Genomic DNA, 23873 nt, shown 5'->3' with positions numbered 1-23873 from the left:
CTGGGACCGGGCGGGCGACGTGGCTGGGGTGGCGGCCGCAGGGGGCGAGGAAAGAAGGACTCCTTCGGCTCTGGGGAGGGAAGACTTTGAGCTGCGTGCCAGCTCTTCCTGCTCTGCTCTTCCTGCTTTCCCCACCTAGACTAGATTTTCTTTCCCCGCCAAGCATTTCAAGGGTACGATCCATTCTCTCTTTCCCTCCCACTGGGAGGTGAAGACTGAACCAGTTATGACGTCGGTGTTTTCAGTCTTGGATTCTTGAAGAGCGTTGTGCCTGTTTTGGTTTTGGTTTGGGTCAATCTTTCTTTGATATTTGTCAGCTATTAGGATTCACTTCCTAAACGAAACATAAAAAGCCAGATACTTCTTTGTAAAATGAAACACTTCATTAACATGGGAAGCTAGTTGACTTTTTGCGTCGTGTACTTTTTGAACGGCTGCACGTTGTCTTGTGATGGCAGAACCTAGAAACTTTCTCAGTTCCTGTTTATTTTGTGTTGTGTTGGTTGATTTTTTTCACCACAGTGTCTTTGTGCCATTCTTTAAAACAGTCATTTGTAGCGACATGATATTGATAACTTACAGAAATTTTTGAAAGTGCTGCTGAACAGTTTCAGCATAAGGCACAGGGTAATTTCCAGTGTCCTTGGCTTCCTTTAACAGGTAGCAGACATCCTAGCCATGTCTTATTTTATTTTATTTTTGTTAATTGCTTTAATATTTGAAGGTTATGAAAAATTAGCATTAGAGAGTTTAGAAAATAAAGATAGGCACAAAGTGTAAAATCTGTTTATAACTCCACATCCTACCAGTCATTTTATTTTATTTTAAATTTTATCTTTATTTTTGTAGAGATGGAGTCTCGCTGTATTGCCCAGGCTGGTCTTAACTCCTGGCCTCAAGTGATCCTCTTGCCTGGGCCTTCCCAAGTGCTGGGAATACAGGCCTGAGCCACCATGCTGGGCCCTATAGATTGTTTTAAAGCAGTAAAACAGTGAGGACATCTATTGATCTATGTGATCACACATAATTTGATCTATGTGTGTAATAATCTATCTTGTTTAATATTTAATTTGTAGATCTTAAAATCTACAAATTAATCTAAATATTAAGACGTTTTGAAGAAATCTTAAGCTTTGAAGAAATATTAAAATCTCATTTTAGCATAGCCTTTTTAAATAAATTTTCTTTACGTAAAATATTTTTTATCTGTAGAATTGCCGTTTATGGAATTAAGAAATGAAAAGGGGAGGGGAATACTTTTTGTTTCTGCTCTGAAGAATGTTAACCAAATGCAGAATCCTCTTAAAAGTGGGACCAGGCATAGGAAAGGGACTCTAAAGTGTTCGAATCAAGGATTTTTTTAAATGAGTTTTCAGTAGCCTGAAATTGAAAACAGTTGATATGTGACTAGCCTTGAGATGGATGGAGAATTCAGAAATATGTGGGGTAACTTAACTAAAAAGGAATATGGTTAGTGTTTTGATAAATATGCCCAAACACGTGTATCTTTGTGGCCCGTGTCTGTAGTTCCAGCTACTCTGCTCAGGAGGCTGGGGCGGAAAGATCCTTTGAGGCCAGGAGGAGAATCCAGACTGGGCAGCAGGTACTTTGTGTTTATATATATGGAGCACACAGCTATATCTGACACCCTCCTTCAAAGTGGCGCTTCAGAAGTGATACATATTCCGCTTCTGTTGAAGCTGCCTTATGAATTCATTACATATTCTTTAATATTCACGGTGCCCCCAAATCTCTGACACATTAGAGAGGCCTTGTGAGGTCAAAGTATGACCACAGTCATGTGGGCAGGTGCATCCTACCATTAACTTCCTGCAAGAATTTGGAAAAGTTACTTAGTGTCTTTGGGCCTATATTTTCTCCTTTGTAAATGAGGTTGGATTTGGTGATTTCAAAATCCTCTGTTCTAGAGCACTTTCATTTGGAGTAGAATTAGTGAAAACTAGCCGACTTTTGAGAGGCAACGTGTACATACACAAGTAAAAATAAGTGAGTCTTCATGTGTTTCCAGCTAGCCTTTGTTTAAAATGAGAATTCTGTGCTTTGCAGCTGCTTATCAGGAGGATTTTGGCTCTAGGGTTGTTCTTTGTGTTGGTGTCCTTCAGAATGAGTGTCTGTCAGTCTGTTTGAAGGATTTCTTCTGCTCTTTCTGCTTGAGATTATTCTTATTTCAGTTTCCTAATAGCTGCTTAAGTTTCCTGCTATCATTCTTTCTTCAGTTCATTAAAAATCCTGTGTATTATAGGAGTATCTCTTGTTACAGATACTTTCACACGTGTAAATTGATTGCATTCCAGGAAACCCTTTGTTGTTAGTGATCTTACTCCTCCTTTCATCCACTAAGATGAAAAACTGGAACCTTGTTTCTGTTCCTTCTCACAACCCAACATCAGAGGAGTTACGCATCAAGAAGGGGTAGAGGAAGTCATGTTCAGTAATGATGTTGATAAGATAGTTTTACCATTAACAGATTAAGGATAGACCAGATAAAATTTTGGTCAAATGTCAGCCAGTTGTGGTGGCTCACGCTGGTAATCCCAGCACTTTGGCAAGCCCTGACGGGTGGATCACCTGAGGTCAGGAGTTCGAGACCAGCCTGGCCAACGTGGTGAAACCCTGTCTTTGCTAATACAAAAATTAGCTAGGCGTGGTGAAGCATGCCTGTAGTCCCAGCTACCAGGGAAGCTGAGGTGGGAGAATTGCTTGAACCCAGGAGGCAAGGTTACAGTGAGATGGCCCCACTGTACTCCAGCCTGGGCCATAGAACGAGACTCCATCTCAAAAATAAAACAAGAACAAAAATTAGCTGGGCATAGTGGCACACTCCTGGAATCCCAGCTACTCAGGAGGCTGAGGCAGGAGAATCGCTTGAACCAGGGGAGGTGGAAGTTGCCATGAGCCAAGATCATACCACTGCACTCCAGCCTGAGTAACAGAGTAAGATTCCATCTCAAACAAACAAACAAAAAACAAAAAAAGCTTTAGTCAATGTTTCTGAGTTTACGCTTTCTATAAACAAACCACTTACTGAACTGTTGGTGTCTCTCCTTCCTTTACTCCCCTCCAAGGTGGCTGCTTTTGCTCCTACCAGCTTTTAGTGCTTGCTGGCTCCACCATTATAGCCCTCTCAGGAAAAGCGTAATTGAGACTTAGACATATTAAGGACATTATCACACCATTGATCTAGTTAATAACGATTACAAAGGAAACATCTTAAAATACAATGCTTGTTCCTGATTAAAGGGTACATTATGCTTTGATTTAAAAAAATTGTTTGAACTTTATAGCTCTTGTTTAGGGGCATGACTATAACTCATAATATATAATCTTTAAAAGTACTCACTTCACTAGATTGTAATAAATATAGATAAATTTTTAGTAGTGTAAACTCTCAACTTACTGTAATATAAACATGAAATAGTTTTTTATCATAAGCTGTCCTGTTATATCAACCTCATTTTCCCACTCGGTGACAGGATTCTTTGAGCACAACTCAGCCCTTTTACGTTTTCTTTTCATTTATTTTTAGCAATTAAAACAGTATCTTTCAGTTACTTAAGACTTGGTCCATTTATTTAAAAATTTCAGTCTCATATTCAATTTATACCTCCATTTATCTTTCTACCTCAGTTCCCATTCCAGGTTAGGTTTGCAGTGAAGAGGTGTGGTCTAGCTCTCACAAACTCCCCTCCACCCCTTCTTGATGCGTAACTCCTCTGATGTTAGGATGTGAGAAGGAATAGAAGCAGGGGTTCACTTTTTCATCTTAGTCCTTCTTGGCCCCTTAGTGGGAGGATGACAATGCTGGATAGCGGTAGTAGAAGCAGTGATGGAACAGTTCTACTAAAATGGCTACTCCTATGCAGAAGTGCTGACTTCAGTAGCCAACAGTTCTTTCAACTTTGAATATGGGACATTAACATCTTGTAATACCAACCATAGACCTTAGTTGCAAATTGTTGAACTGGGCACCTAAAACTGCTCTGCCTCATAGCTTATATATTACTGGTATGTGTGTGTATATCAATAGAGTTGATGAAAAATGAAGTTAAGTGGGAACATACTACATTTTTATGACTTGAATTATTTGACATGTCAAGGAAACACTATTTAATAATAATATTTCTTAAATGATTATCCCTGATGCTGAAATTTCATTTTAGGTTTACATTAAGAAAATCCTATATACTGAGTATATGTAACTGAAGGAGAAGAATTTAGAAGCCTGAAATTGATATTCTTGTTACTGGTTCACTTTTGATAATCATGGAAAATGTAAACAAAGACATGGAATAGTAATTATAATAGGCAACACATATAGTGCTTGCTGTGTCTTATGCTCAAGTTAACCCTCAGCAACAACGCTATGAGGTAGTCAATAGTAGCAGTTTCGTTTTACTGATGAGGGTACTGGGGTTCATTAATGATCCTATTTAGGAAAAAAATAGACATTGGACAAGGAATTTATAACTGTGTTGGGTATTGGGCATGGAAAGTAAAATATATTATGAGAGTATATAACAAGGGTTTCTAACCTAATATTAGGGGGCGTAAAAAATCATGTCTTGCTTGGATTAGGGGTAATGGCTATTTCAATAACTGGGATGATGATGATGCTGATGATGATACTTTTAATAATAACAGAAGTAATAATGATGATGACGATGATGATACTTTTACTAATAACAGGTTGAGCATCCCAAATCAGAAAGTCCAAAATCTGAAACTTTTTGAAGGCCTACATGATGCTCAAAGGAAATGCTCTTTGGAGCATTTTGGATTTTTGGATTTGGGATGCTCCATCAGTAATGCACATATTCCAAATCCATTCTATCCTTTAGGAAGATTCAAAAAAATCCAAAACACTTCTGTTCCCCAGCACTTCAGATAAGTGATACTCAACCTATAACAAGAATAATAGCTGTAATGGGGCAGGCTCTGAACAAATGTTTTTTGTTTAATCCTAATAAAAACCTGATGAAATAGTACTATTATTATCCTATTTTCCTTTTGAAAAATGTGAGCCAAAGAAAGAAATGAGAGATTCAGAATTTATTTGGGTGTTTTCTTAGTATTTGCAAGAATTATAGTCCTTGAGATAGGGGGAAAAAATGTGAGAATTGAAATTCTTTCATGTAAAGTGTTAAAGTTAAATTAATTTAGATTGTAAAGGATAGGATGGATTGTCATCGAAAGTTCTTTAGAATTAGAAAGTTAGTAAAATGACAGAGCTGGAAATGCGAAATCCAATGAGGGTGTGAGAAAAATTAGAAATATATTAGGTTGGAAATTGCCAACTCAGATGATGTGCTAAGAGTTAGATGATGGTTGGGCGGGCACGGTGGCTCACGCCTGTAATCCCAGCATTTTCAGAGGCCAAGGCAGGTGGATCATTGAGGTCAGGAGTTTGAGACCAGTCTGGCCAATGTGGCGAAACCCTGTCTCTACCAAGAATACAAAAATTAGTCAGGCATGGTGGCGCGTGCCTGTAATCCCAGCTACTTGGGAGGCTGAAGCAGGAGAGTCACTTGAACCCAGTGGGATGGAGGTTGCAGTGAACTGAGATCACGCCACTTCACTCCAACCTGGACAAAAGAGTGAAACTCTGTCTCAAAAAAAAAAAAAAAGAAAAAAAAGAGTTAGATGATGGCTTATCTTGAACCCAGGAAGAACAAGTGCCTCTAAGACAGGGGTCCCCAGCTCTGGTCCATGGCCTGTTAGGAACCAGGCTGCACAGCGGGAGGTGAGCAGCAGGCGAGCCAGCATTACTGCCTGAGCTCTGCCTCCTGGTAGATCAGTGGGGACATTAGATTCTCATAGGAGTGTGAACTTTGTTGTGAACTGCACTTGCAAGGTCTGATCCCTGATGATCTGAGGTGGAACAGTTTAATCGAGAAACCATCTCTCTCCCCATCCCTCAGCCCTTGCCCACGTGTCCATAGTCCATAGTCTTCCATGAAACCGATCTCTGGTGCCATAAAGGTTGGGGACCACTGCTCTAAGGGACCTGGAATATACCAGTTGTTACAGTAACTACGTAACCACCACCACAAAAACCACCACCACCACCACCACCACAAAACAAAAAACTCACAGTGTTGGTAAAGATAACCCTAGCTGGCTCCAGTTTTAGTCTCTTTTCCTAAAGCTAGGTTGGGAGGAAGAGAATACTCTCTACTTGATCAGCAACCTCAGTGGACTCTAATGGTGACTCCCAGCTAGTTAGCCTTCCTTAATAGTGTTTCATTTAGTTCAGTGGTTCTCAGGCATGAAGTTGATTTGCCTGTTTTAGAATTGCTGCTCATCTCACAGGATAGCTGATAGGAAGTTCTGTATTATCTGTGTTCTAGAGCAAAACTGCCTCTAAAATAAGCTGATGATTCTCAAACTTTAGCATGCAACAGAATCATCTCCTGAAGGGCTTGTTAGAAAAACATTGTTGGATACCTCTGCTAGAATTTGTGATTCTGTGTGGCTGAGAATTTGCATTTCTAACAAGTTCTCAAGTAATGCTGATGCTGCTGGTCTGGGAAACACGCTTTTCTTGGTGGGTAAGTCTTTTATCCATGAGAAGGTTAGAAGTAAATATAGAAACGATGAAATTTATTAAATGCTTATATTAATAGTTTTGTTTTAAGTCTAGGAATAATCAGTGTACTTGGTCTTTAAGGAATTTGTTGTGTTTCAGAGAATTAGGCCTATAAAAGTGCCCAACAAATTAGTCTTAAGAGTATAATTTAAAATGCAGACTTGCGTATTTGTTTTTTGACTTGGGATTTTAAGTTGAAAGGTGCAACAATTTGGCTAAACTTAGAAACCACTGGAATGTTTAAGAACTTAACATTTATTATATTTAAAACTTAGTATAAGATATTTTTAATATTTAAGTTCTCAGGAGGTTTACTTGTTAGAAGCAATGTGTTTAAAATAGAATATAGTAAATTTATAACTGCAGTTTAGTATAGTAAGTCCTCCTTTGACACCATCCATAGGTTTGTGGAAACTGCAACTTTTAAGCAAAATGATGTATAAAGAAACCAATTTTACCATATGCTAATTGATGTAAACAAGAGTTAGGTTCCTACTATATATTTCTGGTCACAAAAACATTGGCAAACTTGTAAGTAAAGACCTAAAACACTTCCAGTATTAAACATTGAAATAAATGTGAACTATACAAACATTAAAGAAAGGTTAATAACGACAAGATAATTATTTACTCAATTATTCCAGTTCAGAGTCACTGTTGGCTGAATCCTGTCCTGCTTGTGGCATAAAGTGGGAACCAGCCCTAGACAGGACACCGTTCCACCTCAGGGCACAGTCATACACAAACATGTACACACACAAACACACACACTCATTCATACTAGGACAGCTTAAACACACTAATTAAGCTAATGTGCACATCTTTAGATGTCGGAGGGAACTGGAGTACTCAGAGAAGACCTATACAGATGTGGGTAGAATGTGTAAACTCCACACAGACAGTGGCCTTGGCTAGGAATTGATTTTTTTTTTTCATCAAAGTTATAAAAAAAAAAAAAAAAGATAATCAAATGATGTTATTCAAGGACCTGCAATATATGTAAGAGAACTTAGTTACCCATGTTTATAACAGGATTATTTAGGGATGTTTAGTTTTCCAGTTTGAGTTGGTCAGCTATTTAAAGCACCTTAGAAAGTGTTAAAATTTGCTAGATTATAAATAGAATGCACTTTTTATGGTAGAAGACTTAAGGGAAAGTAGGTTTTTACATTTTTAACTTCAAGAAATCTAACATTGAAAGTAAAGCGACTGCAGATAGTGTTTTCCAGTGTATAAAGGCTTATTTCATGGCCACTAGGAAACTTACATTAAGAGACTCTTAATAAATTTTGTTCAAAAGGTGATACTAGTACAAAAAAGGAACATGTTTTAAGGTCAAATGCGTACATTAGAGAAAGGACAAAAATTGGCTTTTATTTTCTAGCAGTACATGGAAAGAGGGAAATGTAATCAGACATAAATCACAGGGTCCCTAGGATAAAGGTAAACCTGTTGCTTAGGCAGCCAGGAGAAACACAGTTATTCCTTATAGTGAGAATATAACAAAAAAAAACTCACGGAATTCTGTAATAAAGCAAAACAAACCAAAAAGCTTATTTTTATAGTAAGTACAGACTTCAGTTTCAAAAATCTATTTTTAATTTTTTTAAACCCATTAAATCTTTAATGTAGTTCAATGGAGTAGCTCTAAACTGCAAATTAGTAAAAGCACTTCTGTACAGGGGGAAAACAATTAATCCAAACATGCAGTTATCTAACAGTCCATCTTAACTGAGAAGTGGGTTTTAAATGTAAAATCATAGATTTTGGATAGTTACGATTCTCTATTTTAGATTTTTTGAGAGTACTGCTCAATAGAATTTTTTGAGGTGATGAAAATGGTCTGTATCTGTGATGTCCAGTTTGGTAGCCACTAGGCAAATATGGCTGTTGAGTATCTGAATTGCAGTTAATACAAATGAGGAACTGGATTGAGAAATTTGGATTCAGGATTCTGTATTTGCTCTAATATGGTAGCAACTAGCGTTAAAGGAAAAATTATTTGATAATACTTCCTAAAGCACGGTAAGACAGAATTTATTCAGGACTATAGCAATAGGTATAGGGACTATGGCAATGAGATTTTGTAGTTGAGGAGAGAGATTGGGCTCAACTCCAAATATGAAATGGGCAAGTGGGAATTTATAGCCGAGGAGTAGAGTAAGGATAGATGTATGGACAATTGCTAAGAGGTAACATCAGGAATAAGGGGTATTACGGTGAAACCGACCTGCCAGGATTCTTGCTGAAGACGGGCCAGGGTGATGAGAGTTCACCTGGACAGTGAAGGATGAGAAAACTGATCAGATACAGAAGGTAATCAGATATCCAGGATCGGGGGAGGGTCCTGCTAAACTGACCTTAACATGATTCTTGCTGAAACTGGATTTTATAAGGAAGTGAACAGATAGGCATAGGAGAAGGTTCAGCAGCCTGACTAAAATTTGGCTAAGCAAAGAATCTTTGTGACTAGGCACATGTAGCTATTTTAATGTAAATTAGTTTAATTAAGTAAAACTTAAAATTCAGCTTTCAGTCTCACTAGACACATTTCAAGTACCCGAAAGACAGATGGCTAGTGGCTACCATATTACACAAGGCAGATATAAAACATTTTTACCATTGCAGAAAGTTTTATTGGGCAGCATTGATAGCAATGAGTCGCAATGTGGAGTACACATTAGAATTCCCTGGGTAGCCATTAAAAAATTTTGATGCCAAGATCTGATTATAATCAAAGATTTGATCTTGAAATCTCTGTTTAAGATCTCCACTCATAGTTTCTTACAGAATTCCAATATGTAACTAGGGTTAAAAAGTACTGACTTAGGATGTGAAGGACTCTACATCATTCTGTTTTCCTTAATGATATTTCTCTCAATCAAACTCTTGATGAATTTAGCAGATTTTATTTATTTTATTTTATTTTTATTTTTTCTTTACAAGTACTTGGGGCATGCACCTATTTTATGATGCAAGTTAATAAAAGAAATGCATGTTTAAGTTTTCTGCCAACCTCTGGATAGGATTGAAACGTTAGAAAAGTTGAGGTAACTTATAATGAAAAGTTCCTAAAAGGAAGGCATGTGTATATGCTTAGAGAAAGATGCTGAAGATGAAATGACTGTGTAGCAAGGTTCTTGTGGAATAAATAAACCATTGGAATTATAATCATTCTTTTTTCACATACCACAGTTAAGAACCATTAATATTGTAGAATATTTGCTTCTTTTTTCTTTCAGAAGAAAAAAATAATTTTTAAAATAAACCTGATACATACTATATATAAATAAGTCACATGTTGCAAATACTGAACTTTAAAATTATCACCTCTAATCCAGTCACGCAGAGATACTGTTAATATTTGGGTAGGCATTACTGCCAAGATCTCTTCTATGTGTATATACATGTAGAAGAATGGATGGATGGTTAGAAGGAGGGAGTGACAGAATGAAAGATAGTACTTCTTCACCACAAGAGATTAATTCCTAAGGAGTGTGTCTAAATTTAAGCAAATTCTAAAAAAAAAAAAAAAAAAAAAAAAAGTTATAGATTGATATTGTTATTACAATCTTGTTTCAGTTTTAGGTGGGATATGTCTAACCATGCTTTGATATGACAATAGCAGTTTCATTTCTCATTTTTCTCCTTCTCACATCCTAATATTTATTCATTTTACTATTTTTACATTGTCCATGTTTGTAACATTCACACTTAGTTTTTCAACCACTTTTTTATAACTTATTATTGTTCTATATTCCCTAGTAATGCTTTTAGAATGTCCTCCTTGATTCTGGAGTTTTTGATACAGTGGCATAATTTCAGTCTTATAGCATTGAATAATGTTTCAGTAGAGAAGTCTTATGCAAGCCAGCCAGACTCTTTTCCATTTCCCCAGTAGATGATTTGCTTTTTATGCCTGAATCGTTGAATAATTTTTTTAAGCTCCCAAGCATAATAATTTAACCAAGAGTAGAAATGGGAATAGCCTGACTCATGTGCCCACATGTGTCTATGTGGAATAATCTTTTAGGAATTACATCTTTCTTCTGGAATACATGTTGATGGAGCACCCACTATATGGAAGATCTCTGGTTTTGAGATAGAAAAGAGCTAAGGAGTATAATGTTGGCTCTAAGCACTTCCACCTGGAAGACACATATGGTTCATTGGGCAAAGCAAGTTGGCCATGTCTGACATCAATAGGATGGTGAAGTATATTTTATATTCCTCAACGGGAAGGAATACAGGCTTAGTAACAATAATATAATCTATCACAGTGACTAATTTAGAAACCGTTGTATTAGTTTGACAGAGATTTGAAAACTGCTGATGTTAACTGTCACAAATAGGAAGTTATGTAGGGAAGCCCATTTCTTCTGTCACTTACGCAGTCTGCAGGTCTTTGATCTCTTCAGAAGCTCTATTTCTATGTCTCTCAAATGTGTTGTGCATGCAAATCAATAGTAAATCTGTAGGTCTGGACTGAGCCTCAGATCTTACATTCACAATAAGCTTCTAGGTGATGTCAATGCAGCTGGTCCCTGGAACACACTTTAAATAGCAAGGCTCTATAGCTCTTTAATATCATGTACCCTAGAATTTAAGTATAATAATAATAATAATAATAATAATAATAAAACTAAAAAAGATCATGGATCTTTTCACTTAGAAGAGAGCCAACTTTAAGATCTAGATGGAGGAAAAGAGGCATTAAAAAGGAACATCAATGGGTATGAGACCAAGAGGAGTGTGAAATATTTTCAAATAAAGGGAAAGAGGAACATGCAGAAGAAGTCTCTTGGATGTTTCACGGAGATCAGATAAAATGAAAGTGGAAAAGCCTATCAAATTTGCCACTTAATTTATTCATTTTAGGGTGGGGATTGTGAACTGGGGAAGAGAAGATATTACAACACATTGTGGATTCTGTAGGAGATAATGACAGTAAAAGTGGGTTTCTACTTTCAAAAATTCAACTGAAAAGAAGCAGAAAGATGGAGTAGTATCTAGAAAAAGATACTAGATTTGAGGGAAAATTGAGGGGTTTTGTTTTGTTTTGATCATAAGATAAGGAGTCAATAATGAAATGTCAGAAATACAAGTTTTTTTCCTAGTATCTCATTATTGATAGAATAATTAGAAAAGCTACAATCAGCAATCTGTTTTTTTTTCTTAGTTTAGACGATACTTTCAAAGTGTTTGAAGTTTTAGTATCTATATTACTATTTTTGAAAATACTGACTTGCTGCTCAGTGTTTTAAATAATCAAACTTTTTATACATAGCTGTTATCAATATTGTAATATTCAGTTATAATAGGAGTCTTATTACATTAAAACTGATCTCATAATAGTTTCACTGATTATTTACAGACTTGCTACAGTATGCCTTTCCATTTTTTACCAAAATGATTTTTTTAAAGATTTTATACTGCCCTGCTAATTCTCTGCTTGAAAGCCCTTCAGGACTTCTAAGTCTAGTAATAGCAAGCTAGGTAATTCAGACTATCCTGCTGAGAACAATTTAAAAAGCTGGACACAAAGCAAACAAATTTTATTAAGAGTATCAGAAAGCTAAGTGGTGTGGGTAGGATAGGATCTGAATGAGGACAAAGGTCTAAGGAGGGAGAACTCCAATTTGATTGCTTTTTACCCCAGGGGAAGTGTTGATTCCTGAAACAGGAACTGAGTGACCAAAAGGTGCATTTGACAGGCTGTGGGTGTAATGGAACCGGGTCAGAGTGCAAGGCCTATCACAGGGGATGGGTGGCCCTAGTGATCTCTTCTCACTGTGGACCCCAAAATGTTGTACATAAGGGAGAAAGATAAATCGAAGTAGCTAGGCCTTCCTAGGAAGATATTTCAGCTTCAAATTATCAAAATTTCTATAACTTAATTAATAAGATCTGGTATTACTAGTGTCCTCAGGCACTTGACAGAAGGAAAGATTAATTCTCTCTGGAGAGTCACCAGTTTCTACATGTCAAAATGTTTCTTCAGACAATTTTGCAAATTTTATGTTCAGCACACAAAATATAATTAGGCACATGACAAAATATGTGACACAATAGAGAATAGAAACAGACCCACAGTAACTCTAGATATTGTAGTTATCAAATTTAAAATAGCTATGTGTTGACCTAATTAAAAATTTTGTAGAAAGATACAAACTATGCGAAAGAAAAATGGATATTCTAGAAGTGAAAAATACAACCCCTCAAATTAGAACCTTTGTGGATGGATTTAGCAGCAAATTAGACACCACAAAGGAAAGAATTCCCTAACTGAAAGGTAAGTCAGAAGGGAATGTCCAGAGTGCGTGCCTGTAGTCCCAGCTATTTGGCAGGCTGAGGCACAAGAATTGCTTGAACCCGGGAGGTGGAGATCACAGTGAGCCAAAATTGTGCCACTGCACTCCAGCCTGGGCAATATAGTGAGACTCTGTCTCATAAAAAAGAATTACCCTGTCTTGGGCAATTCTTTATAGCAGTGTGAGAACAGACTAATACAGTAAATTGGAACTACAAACTGGGGTAATGCTATAAAGATACCTAAAAATGTGGAAGCAACTTTGGAACTGGGTAACAGGCAGAGGTTGGAACAGTTTGGAGGGCTCAGAAGAAGACAGGAAGATTTGGGAAGATTTGGAACTTCCTAGAGACTTGTTGAATGGCTTTGACCAAAATGCTGATAGTGCTAATGGACAATGAAGTCCAGGCTGAGGTGGTCTCAGATGGAGATGAGGAATTTGTTGGGAACTGGAATAAAGGTGGCTCTTGCTATGCTTTTCAGAGAGACTGGTAGCATTTTGCCCCTGCCCTAGAGATATGTAGAACATGAGAGAGATGATTTAGGGTATCCAGCAGAAGAAATTTCTAAGCAGCAAAGTGTTCAAGAGGTGACCTGGGTGATCTGAAAATCATTCGGTTTTATGGGTTCACAAAGAGATGGTTTGGAATTGAAACTTATGTTTAAAAGGGAACCAGAGCTGAAAAGTTTGGAAAATTTGCAGCCTGACAATACAATAGAAAAGAAAAACCCGTTTCTGAGGAGAAATTCAAGCCAGCTGCAGATACTTAAGTAACGAGGAGGCAAATGTTAATCACCAAGACAATGGGTAAAATGTTTCAAGGACATGTCAGAGACCTTTGTGGTTCCCCTTCCCATCACAGGCCTGGAGGCTTAGGAAGAAAAAATGGTTTCATGGGCCAGATCCAGGGCCTTGCTGTTTTGTGCAGTCTCAGGACTCAGTGCCCTGCATCCCAGCTGTGGCTAAAAAGGACCAACATACAGCCCAGGCCATTTATTTAGAGGATGCAAGTCCTAAGCCTTGGCAGCTTACATGTGGTGGTGTGCCTGTGGGTGCCAGAAGTCAAGAATTGAGGTTTGGGAATCTATGTCTGAATTTCGGAGGATGTATGGAAATGCCTGGATGTCCAGGCAGAAGTTTGCTGTAGGGGTGGAGCCCTCTTGGAGAACCTCTGCTAGGGCAGTGCAGAAGGAAAATGTGGGGTCAGAGCCCCCACACAGAGTCTCCCAGTGGAGCTGTGAGAAGAGGCATACCTTCCTCCAGACCTCAGAATGGTAAATCCACTGACAGCTTGCACTGTGCACCTGGAAAAGTTGTAGACACTCAGTGCTAGCCAGTGAAAGCAGCTGGAAGCGGGGCTGTACCCTACCAAGCCACAGGGGTGGAACCACTCAAGGCCATGCGAGCTCACCTCTTGCATCAGTGTGACCTGGATGTGAGACATGGAATCAAAGGAGATTATTTTGAAACTTTAAGATTTAATGACTTCCCTGCTGGATTTTGGACTTGCATGGGACCTGTAGTCCCTTTGGTTTGGCTAATTTCTACCATTTGGAACAGAGACATTTACCCAATGTCTGTACCCACATTGTGTCTTGGAAGTAACTAAGTTGCTTTTGATTTTACAGGCTTTATAGGCAGAAGGAACTTGCCTTGTCTCAGATAAGACTTTGGACTTGGACTTTAGGGTTAATGCTGGAATGAATTAAGGCTATGGGAGACTGTTGGGAAGGCATGATTGGTTTTGAAGTGTGAAAGGGACATGAGCTTTGGGAGGGGCCAGGGTCAGAATGATATGGTTTGGCTTTGTGTCCCCACCCAAATCTCATCTTGAAATATTATCCTGATACTCTCCATGTGTTAAGGGAGAAACCAGGTGGAGGTAATTGGATCATGGGGGTGGTTTCCCTAGTTCTGTTCTTGTGATAGTGAGTTCTCCTGAGATTTGATGGTTTTATAAGTGTTTGATAGTTCCTCCTGAATTCATTCTTCCTCATGCTGCCTTCTGAAGAAGGTGCCTGGTTCCCCTTTGCCTTCTTCTGTGACAGTTAAACTGAGACCTCCCTAACCATGTAGAACTGTCAGTCAATTAAAGCTCTTCCCTTTCTAGATTATCCAGTCTTGAGCAGCTCTTTATAGCGGTTTGAGAATGGACTAATACATAAGGATACAGAAATGTTGAGAGTAGAAAGAAAAAGCAGACACTAATGAAAAGTGGTACATTAATATTAGACAAAGAATATGGAAACAATATTCTGAGAAAAAGTTTAATGATCTTTCCTTTCCATATTTTAGGGTTCTTTTAAGGCAGTTCTGGTGGTAACCAATACTCTCAGTATTTGCTCTTATGGGAAGGATCTTACTTCTCCTTCCCTTATATAGCTTAGTTTGGCCAGATGTGAAATTCTGGGTTGGAATTTTTTTTCTTTAAGAGTGATGAATATTGGCCCCCAATCTCTTCTGGCTTGTAGGGTTTCAGCTGAGAGGTCTGCTGTTAGTCTGATGGACTTGCCTTTGTAGGTGACCTGGCCTTTTTCTCTAGCTACTCTGAAATGTTGTGATTATTTGATTGTATTTTCATATTGATGGAAGGAAAAAGTTTATGTGCTTTGGTATTTATATCTGTGAATAAACATTTTAATATTAATTATTAAAATTTAGAACTGTTTTTATAATATATAATTATTGCATAATATTTTATAATTTTTAATTAGTAAAGAGAATATTTTCCATTTGTTTTTCAAACTTTAAACTGTAGAAAGTTGGTACTTTAGTTTTCTTGCCCTGAACTGCATTCTGTGGTGAGCTCTTGAAAATTACAGATCTGTTGCAAACTTGCAAACATGTTTAATGAATTCTTGGGATATTATGAAACACAGATCGAGAAACTATTAGGCAAAGTAAATACAAACTAAGGGTTACTCCTAAAATCAATTAAGGAAGGGTATGTTATTAGTTAAAAGTAATCTGTGATTGTATATTGCATTGCTTGAGAAGTTTAAATTGCAAAATGAGGAGTGCTTTTCGTTGTTTGCTGTTTAAAGAAATTATTTAAAAATTATTTAATACTTGTAAATATTTAAAAACAGATTAAATTTTATTTTAATACATTTTAAATTATTTAAAATACAAATAAATTCTTTAAAACTTATTTTATCTTAAAATAATTTTAATGCTTTTATTTTCTCATTAGAGAAGCAAATTTAAATGTAAACTATTCAGTGTAGAAGAATTAGAATATTTTGATAAGCAAAAATAATATTCTTCTTTATAAAAATTCTACCATATTGCATTGCCACCAGGAATGTAGAATATCTCATTTCCTACTGTCAAACAGTATGTAACCAAACTTCTTTTGAATTTTTACCAACTTGATAGGTGTGAAATGATATTTCGGTTTAGTTTAAATTTTCATTTATTTAATTATGAGTGAGATTGAACAACATTATTACATGTTTAGGGACATTTTTACATCATCTTGTGCATTGTCTGTGATTATATCTTTTGTGCATATTTTCACCTGCATTATTTTTTCCCTAGTTTTTAAGAGTTATTTAAATATTTAGGATACAAAAGTTGTGTGTGTGTGTGTGTGTGTGTGTGTGTATCTCTGCATACTTTTTTTCCTAGAGTTGTAATAGATGAACCATAATTCTTTCTCTACTTTTCTTTATGGAAAATTAATGGCAGTTTATAATAATTTTGGTAGTTCAAGGTATAGTTCAAGTTGTTGCTTCAGAACATTACTTCATTAGATGCTTGCCATGTGTCAGGCCCCTAGCTGGGCACTGAGGAGGCTTTGTGGAAGAAAGGCAGTGTTTTGGAGGTTACAGTTTAGTGGAAGAGATTTAAAACACAAATATTAACACTCTGCCAGATGCTGTGAAGGAGACATAAAGATGCTGTGTGACTAATAACAGGGACTTGGGTTAGCTGGGTGGTCAGGAAGGTATTAGGATAGTTTTTTAAAGCATTGCAGAGGTAACTGTCCTTTTTGTGGATTTTGATTTTATTATTATTATTTTTTAGTACTTGTTTAAAACCATTCACCCAACAACTGAGATAATTAGGTCAACATAAACTCTTGTGTGATCAAAATGCCATTTAAGTTTAGATAGAGGGAGAACAATGAAATAGATATTTTCTAGATTATATGGTCTTAGGTTGAACTAAAGTTTCTTTGAAGACTATAGTTTTTAATTTTGGTAAATTTTGAGGGTAAAGTAAATATAGCATTTTGCCATGTTTACTGTCTTCTTTAATTTTGTGATTTATTTAGTTTTTTAGAGATTTTCATTTTAGTAATTTTTATGTTTAGGTAGGAGTGGTGTTTTATCAATTCAGTGTTGTTATTACATGAAGTATAGATGAGAAGGTTAACACTTACACAAAATTTAAAGGAAAACAGTTTCCCTAATCTTGATAATAAGGAAACATTCAAGGAAGTCTTGATAAGCAAATGAAAAATATTAATAATTGGCATTCAATCTGAAATTAAATGTTCAAATGTATGTTTATGTATAAAAGCACACCTTGATTTAACTTCATGGCATGTTAATTTGAAAGTTTATAATTTAATTCCATAGAGAAGACTATTTTTCATTATGACTTGTAGAAAAATTTTTTCCTGTGATAACTAATGTTACAGTTTCTTATTTGGATAATAATTATATGTATCTTGAAAGATGTATTTTTAAAATATATAATATATCTTGAAATGTGGTATTATAATCAGGTTAAATATGTTGAAATAAATGGTCTGTAATTTAATTTTTAATGGCTTCCTTTCTGTTGACAATTATGTTTTGTGTTGACTTGCAATTATTCTAGTGGTTCATACTGGTCGGGTTCCTATAGCAAGCAAGTAGGAAGTTCAGTTCCTTTTTTTTTGACAGTTGCTTGTTTATAGCAGAGAATCCCAGGGAGTAAGCTGTATTACTAGTAAATTAGACATCTGCCCAAAGAGCTCTATTTGGTAGTCCTTGACGTTACTCTGAAAGAAAGACGAATTTAATAACAATTTTACCTTTTTTTTTTTCCAGACACTGGCCAAAAGAAGACCCTAGACAAGAAAGATGGGAGACGAATGTCTTTTCAGAAACCTAAAGGGACTATTGAGTATACTGTAAGTTATTTGCTTTCGAAAAAGCTATTTTTCTTTGTAAAAGTCTTCTTTAAGACATTCTCTGTTTATGCTATAAATAAGAAAAGCATTGTTAATTGCCTTATTTTTAAAAATCTGCATTTCACTTTGGATAATTGTTTTATTAATAGTAATACTTAAGTTTTTAGTTTTTTTTTTCTTTAAAGATAAATTTTACTGAGACACAAAGGTAGTTATCCTAGAAAATTTAATTTAATATAGATGATAATTTACTGAGAGAGTTCCCGTGGGCCAATAATTTTTATTAGGTTAGGCTTTTAGGAAAATATTTATCTTTTCAGAAATGTGATCTTCATTATATTCCCAGCAGTGCTAGTGATAATTATAATGGCAGATGGGATACATAAAAGACAAGTTGATGTTAATCTTCCAGTGTAACCTTCCACATTAAATCATTTGTATTTATTTATAGCTAACTGCCTTTAGCTCTAAAAATTGAGCTTTTTTTTTTTTTTTTTTTTTCTGTATTCTTGAAATGAACTTCAAATCTCCCTGCAGTCACCTGGCTTTTCACATTTCTGATTACTCTGGGAAACTGGAGTGAGAAATCAGCTTTGGTGTATGGTATGCTGCTTATTTGATTGAATGTAAAGATTGTTTATTTAGATAATGTTAACGTGTTGTAAAGCACTTTTAACTGAGCTTGATTTTGTTATTTTGTGTTTTTCTAACATAACTGTATTAAGGAGAACAGCAATTTTAAACATTAATTTAGCATTTGTGTCATTATGAAACCGTCCAGTCTTGGTTTGAATCTTATTTTCTATACATCTTTAAAATTGAACAAATTATTAAAATTCTAAGTTATACTCTATTTTAATATACTATTAGTATATAGCGGACAGTTTGAGATTTTAAATAGTTTTAAAAGGTTAGGAATCAGATAATTTAGGATGAAGTAAAATTTACTAATACCAAGATAATCTCATAGCATATTTTAAACTCAAATTGCATGTGTTTATACCTTCTCTGCATAATTAAGAAAATAAGTTCAAATAAGTTTATTATAGGTAACCTTTAAAATTTCTTCTTTGTCTTTACAATTCTGCAGTGCCAATATGAAAAATTTAGATTTAAACATGTTTTTACCATGTTTATTGTGTTTCTTCAGTCTAAGAAATCATGTCACTCATAAATTCTAGAAAAATTCTTGGTAATTATCTTTGATTGCATTTTCTCCTCCTTTCTCTATTTTCTTTCTCCAGAACTCTAATTTATTATTGAAACTAATTGTACTACATTTTGCTATCATTATGCTTCACTGACTTTGCTATTATTTTGATTGTATCTTCTGTCTACTTTGCTGGGTGTTTGCCTCCTCTTAATTCCCAATGTGAGTGGTCCCTTGTTTCTTTTTGCTTTTCTATTGACATTCTATTACTTGGAGTGCTTAAGAACTTTCAAATCTATGTGGAGTGAGACTCCACTTTTTTCTATGCCTACCTTTCTAGTTGCTTGCATTTCCTACTATCACTTCATCTAAGCAAATTATGACAAACCTCTTACCAATTCTTCTTCCCCCATCCACAATTTCTGATTTTCTCATTTCCATTCCCTTTCAGTTTGTTATTTATTCAGGTTTCAGTCTTTAGAGTCAGCATCAGTTTGCTCACTCACATTTGCTTCCCTGACCTACTACTGGCTGCTGTCACCACAACTCCATTCAATCTATGAATGTCTTCTTGAGTCTTAGTTGAAATTTTGTACCTTAATTTCTTTCTTTACATTTTTATTACTTTAAACCTTGTCTTTGTTTTTCTGCATCCATTCTCTTTCTTGTTCCATTAATTCTAGCTCTGATGCCAGTAATATAAAGATGCCACTTGGGCTGTTTTGTTACCTTCATTGTCTCATTTAATAGAATCACGGTGAGAATAAAATGTGTGATTATTAATATGAAAGTGCTTGGTAAACTTACAGATGTTACTGTAAAATATCATTTGTTTACGGAGACCTTTTATATATATTATCATATTATTTCAGTAACATAGGTTTTATATCAGTACATTGTGTAGATGGGGAAGTTTGCATAGAAGGATATAGGCAGAACTAGATTATTATTGTATTAACCCAAATATTTGGCATAAATTTGGTTTTATAAAACCGTTAAGGAAAATATGTATATTATTATTTTACTTACACAAACAAATGCACACACACCTGCTTTTCCTGACTTTTGAAGTCTTCTATAACCTAATTCTAAATGCCTTTTTTTTTTTTTTTTTTTTTTTTTTGGAGACAGGGTCTTGCTTTGTCACCCAGGCTGGAGTGCAGTGGTGCTATCACAACTCACTGCAGCCTCCACTTTCCAGGCTTAAGTGATCCTCCCACCTCAGCTTCCTGAGTAGCTGGGACTACAGGCATACACCACCACGCCCAACTAATTTTTGTATTTTTTGTCAAGATGGGATTTTGCCATGTTGTCCAAGCTGGCCTTGGACTCCTGGGCTTAAGCAATCCACCCACCTCGGCCTCCCAAAATGCTGGAATTACAGCCATGGTCCACCATATCTGACCTCTAAATGCCTCTTTATCCTTTTTAGAAACTTAACTCCATGTAATCACCTTCCTAAAACTTTGTGCTTCATGAATCTACTCTGGATGGTTTAGGAGGAAGAGGATAGTATCCCACAAATATATTATACTTTTCTGTCTCTTAACTATGTCAGGTCTGTTATCTTCACTTTGAAAGTTCGTTCCTTTCTCTCTGCTTTTCAAATTCCCAACCCTTCTTCCAGATCCAGCTTTAAATCATTTATCTTCTGTAGTCTTTTCTGGAAAATTTGGATTACATGATGCTTTTATTCATACTCAAAACTTCTATTGCATTCATTATTCCATTTTAAATTGTTCATCTTTTGCATAACCTTTTATTTCTTAGTTTCCAACTAGATTGTAAATTCCTTGTGCACTAAAACTACTTTTAGTTGCATTTCGTCGTGTTTTCTTCAGAGCTCTCTTAATGCCTTGTGTAATGGGGACTCTAAGTGGTTATATTATATTGACTAAATGACATTTTCTTTTAGGGTAATTGATAAAGTCTCATTATTTACAATTTCTATACATAGGACTATGGAAACATACGAATGATTCAGAGCTAAATTGCTCAACTTTAGTTCAAATATTTTTCTAATTTATATGTGCAATAACAATATATGCATAAAGAGCATTAGAAGTAGCATTTTCAGTTTAATACAGGTGTACTTTGCTAAAATGAAATTAGTATATTACTAGAAGTTATAAATATTTTAGAAACTATTCAAAGGAATAGTATATTATTTTAAAACGTTTGTAAAATGAAAATAATTTGTTTTTGATTTTTAAATTATGTTTTGTATTTTGAAATTACTTGAAGTAGAGACCTACATGTCAATGTATTGTGATGAAGCCTGTACTCTGTATTGTAATAGATTGAGAGCATTTGCTAACAAAACACAGTGTTTCTTGACAGTTATTTTCAAAGATGACAATATCATTGTTAATCAAATGTAAGCTGGTCCCTAGATATATTAATGCTTATTAAATATTATAGTTTAGTTTTTCTGTTTTAAACATTGAAATAATTTATTTTCTCTTATAAACAGGTTGAATCAAGGGATTCTTTGAATAGCATAGCCCTGAAATTTGATACAACACCTAATGAACTTGTTCAATTAAATAAGTTATTCTCCCGAGCAGTTGTTACTGGACAGGTAGTATCTTTTTTTTTAATGTGCTGATGTTTAGAAACATTAAACAGAAAGGCAGAAAGTATACTTTGTACTATAGTTAATAATATAGAAGATTTGAGAATAATTTTGTATGTGCTTTTAACAAATCATATTGGCGATATAAGAGAAAAGTAACTGTTCTATGTCTGTATGAGTTTCTTTTTTAATACATATTGAAAATAATTGTAAATTTTTCTTTTTAAATATAAAGAGCTTTTAAAAATATTCAGAGCAATATATGCATATGATCAAAAATTACTTTATCAAAGTAAGGCATCTCTCCACCTCAAACTTCCAATTTCTTTTCCAAAAGCAATGAGTTACCAGTTTGCATTTCTTTCAGGAACGGTCTAGCCTGCTTTTATTGTTGTTGTTGTGTTTTAATTTAACTCTGATTCTTGGAAAGTGTTCTGTTTAATCATAGTTTTAGTTCAGACTTTTTCACACGTGCATAGTATTGCATTGTATTGATATATCATACTTGTTAGTCACAATAAGCATTACACTATTTCTACTCTTTTGCTAAGGTCAATACCGCTGTAGTAAACATGCGTATACATATCTGTTTTTCTTTATGTGCAGGTATTTCTGTAGGGTGAATTTTTAGAAGTAAAGTTACTATATCAGCGGATATGTGCACTTTAGATTTTGCTCACTATTGCCAAATTGTCCTTTAGGATTAATACCTCTATAGTATATTAAAATTAATGTTTCCCTACCCTGTTACAGCCATACATATTATCAAATGTGTCTAAATTGATTTTAAATGTTCTTTTTTAAAAAATGTTTTTATATTCTTATAATTTGAAAATTTTTATGTTTTTCTATTTAATTGGTAATTGTTAGTAGTGCTTGCTTATAGAACAAGGTCATTGTTAATAGTGCTTGTTTATAGAACACCATCTATTATTAACACTTCAGTTTAACTAAATCTTTGTGTGAATGTTTTCTTACAGGTTCTATATGTTCCTGATCCTGAATATGTCTCCAGTGTTGAGAGCTCTCCATCTCTAAGCCCCATAAGTCCTCTGTCACCAACATCATCTGAGGCTGAATTTGATAAGACCACTGTAAGTATCTCTGATTTGCAAAGATGGCTGTGAAGAAATCTCACCATGTCTACACTGACTGTCTTGTTTTTTTCTTTCCACTTTGACTATGGTTAGAATGAAATATTTACTTTTTATTTTCTTGCCTAAGTTTGTAAATCCCAGCTTTAAAAAAAGACATTCTTATGAAACCATATAGCTTAAATTGGCTTACCTTTGTAAGTGGTGGTGGTGGGCCAAAAATATTCATCAACTCTTATTTTTTAAAGAACATATATAATTTAACTTACAAAGGAATCTTACCCAACAAACATGACATTATCACAGTAGAGGAAGTTCATGTTCAATTTGATGTTTATTTCATTTATAAATAAATGAGTATATAGTACTTAGAACTCTTAAGTGAGTTTAATTTTGACACACTGCCTTTTAAAAAATAATTTATCATCTTAGTCATCCAAGATTTAACATAGTAGATTAATTTATCTAGCATTTCTAAAGAATGAGTGTTCTAATAACTTACATTTTACAAATGAATTTCAGGGAACTAAACCTCATTTAATAATTTTGATTAAAATCTTCTGAAAGGAATTATATATTTCTTTGCCTTTCTGCATAAATTAACTGTTAATGCTAATCATAATTTTCTGTTTTCATAACAGCTATTGTTTCCATGTAAAAGGCTATTTCTTCATTAAATGGCTAGATTGCTGTGGGAGATTCTTCTGTGTTGTTCTCTTGACTTTAGGAGACAGCCTTTTCTTTGTCTCAATTTGCACTCAAAGCTTAAGATACCAGATGGCAAGCAAACTAGTAACAAAACAAATTATTAATGTTAATTTGCCTATAATTGTTTATTTCTAAGCTCTAGTATACCACTTTTTTCATGGAATAAATTGCATGGTATTATTAGTAACTATTTTTATCCTTGCCCGGGAACTTTTTTCTGCCTCTGTATGTGTGCGTGTGTGTGTGTGTGTGTGTGTGTGTGTGAGAGAGAGAGAAAGAGAGAGAGAGAAATGAGGTATTTTT

General features: G+C 35.1%; 1 protein-coding gene across 3 annotated transcripts in view; it reads left to right on the top strand.

Moving 5' to 3' along the window:
• OXR1 (oxidation resistance 1) overlaps positions 1-23873 on the top strand; it is a 397473-nt gene that overhangs the window by 305143 nt on the left and 68457 nt on the right. For all 3 annotated transcript variants that reach the window (XM_011994177.1, XM_011994176.1, XM_011994175.1), the window contains exons 3-5: positions 17961-18043; positions 21667-21774; positions 22749-22862. In XM_011994177.1, coding sequence (XP_011849567.1) covers positions 17961-18043; positions 21667-21774; positions 22749-22862 — 305 coding nt within the window. The remainder of the gene's footprint in view (positions 1-17960; positions 18044-21666; positions 21775-22748; positions 22863-23873) is intronic.

This window comes from Mandrillus leucophaeus, unplaced genomic scaffold (assembly GCF_000951045.1).
Source record: "Mandrillus leucophaeus isolate KB7577 unplaced genomic scaffold, Mleu.le_1.0 Scaffold444, whole genome shotgun sequence".
Taxonomy (NCBI): domain Eukaryota; kingdom Metazoa; phylum Chordata; class Mammalia; order Primates; family Cercopithecidae; genus Mandrillus; species Mandrillus leucophaeus.
Note: the sequence above shows the minus strand (reverse complement) of the source record. Positions and strands in the feature narration are given on the sequence as shown.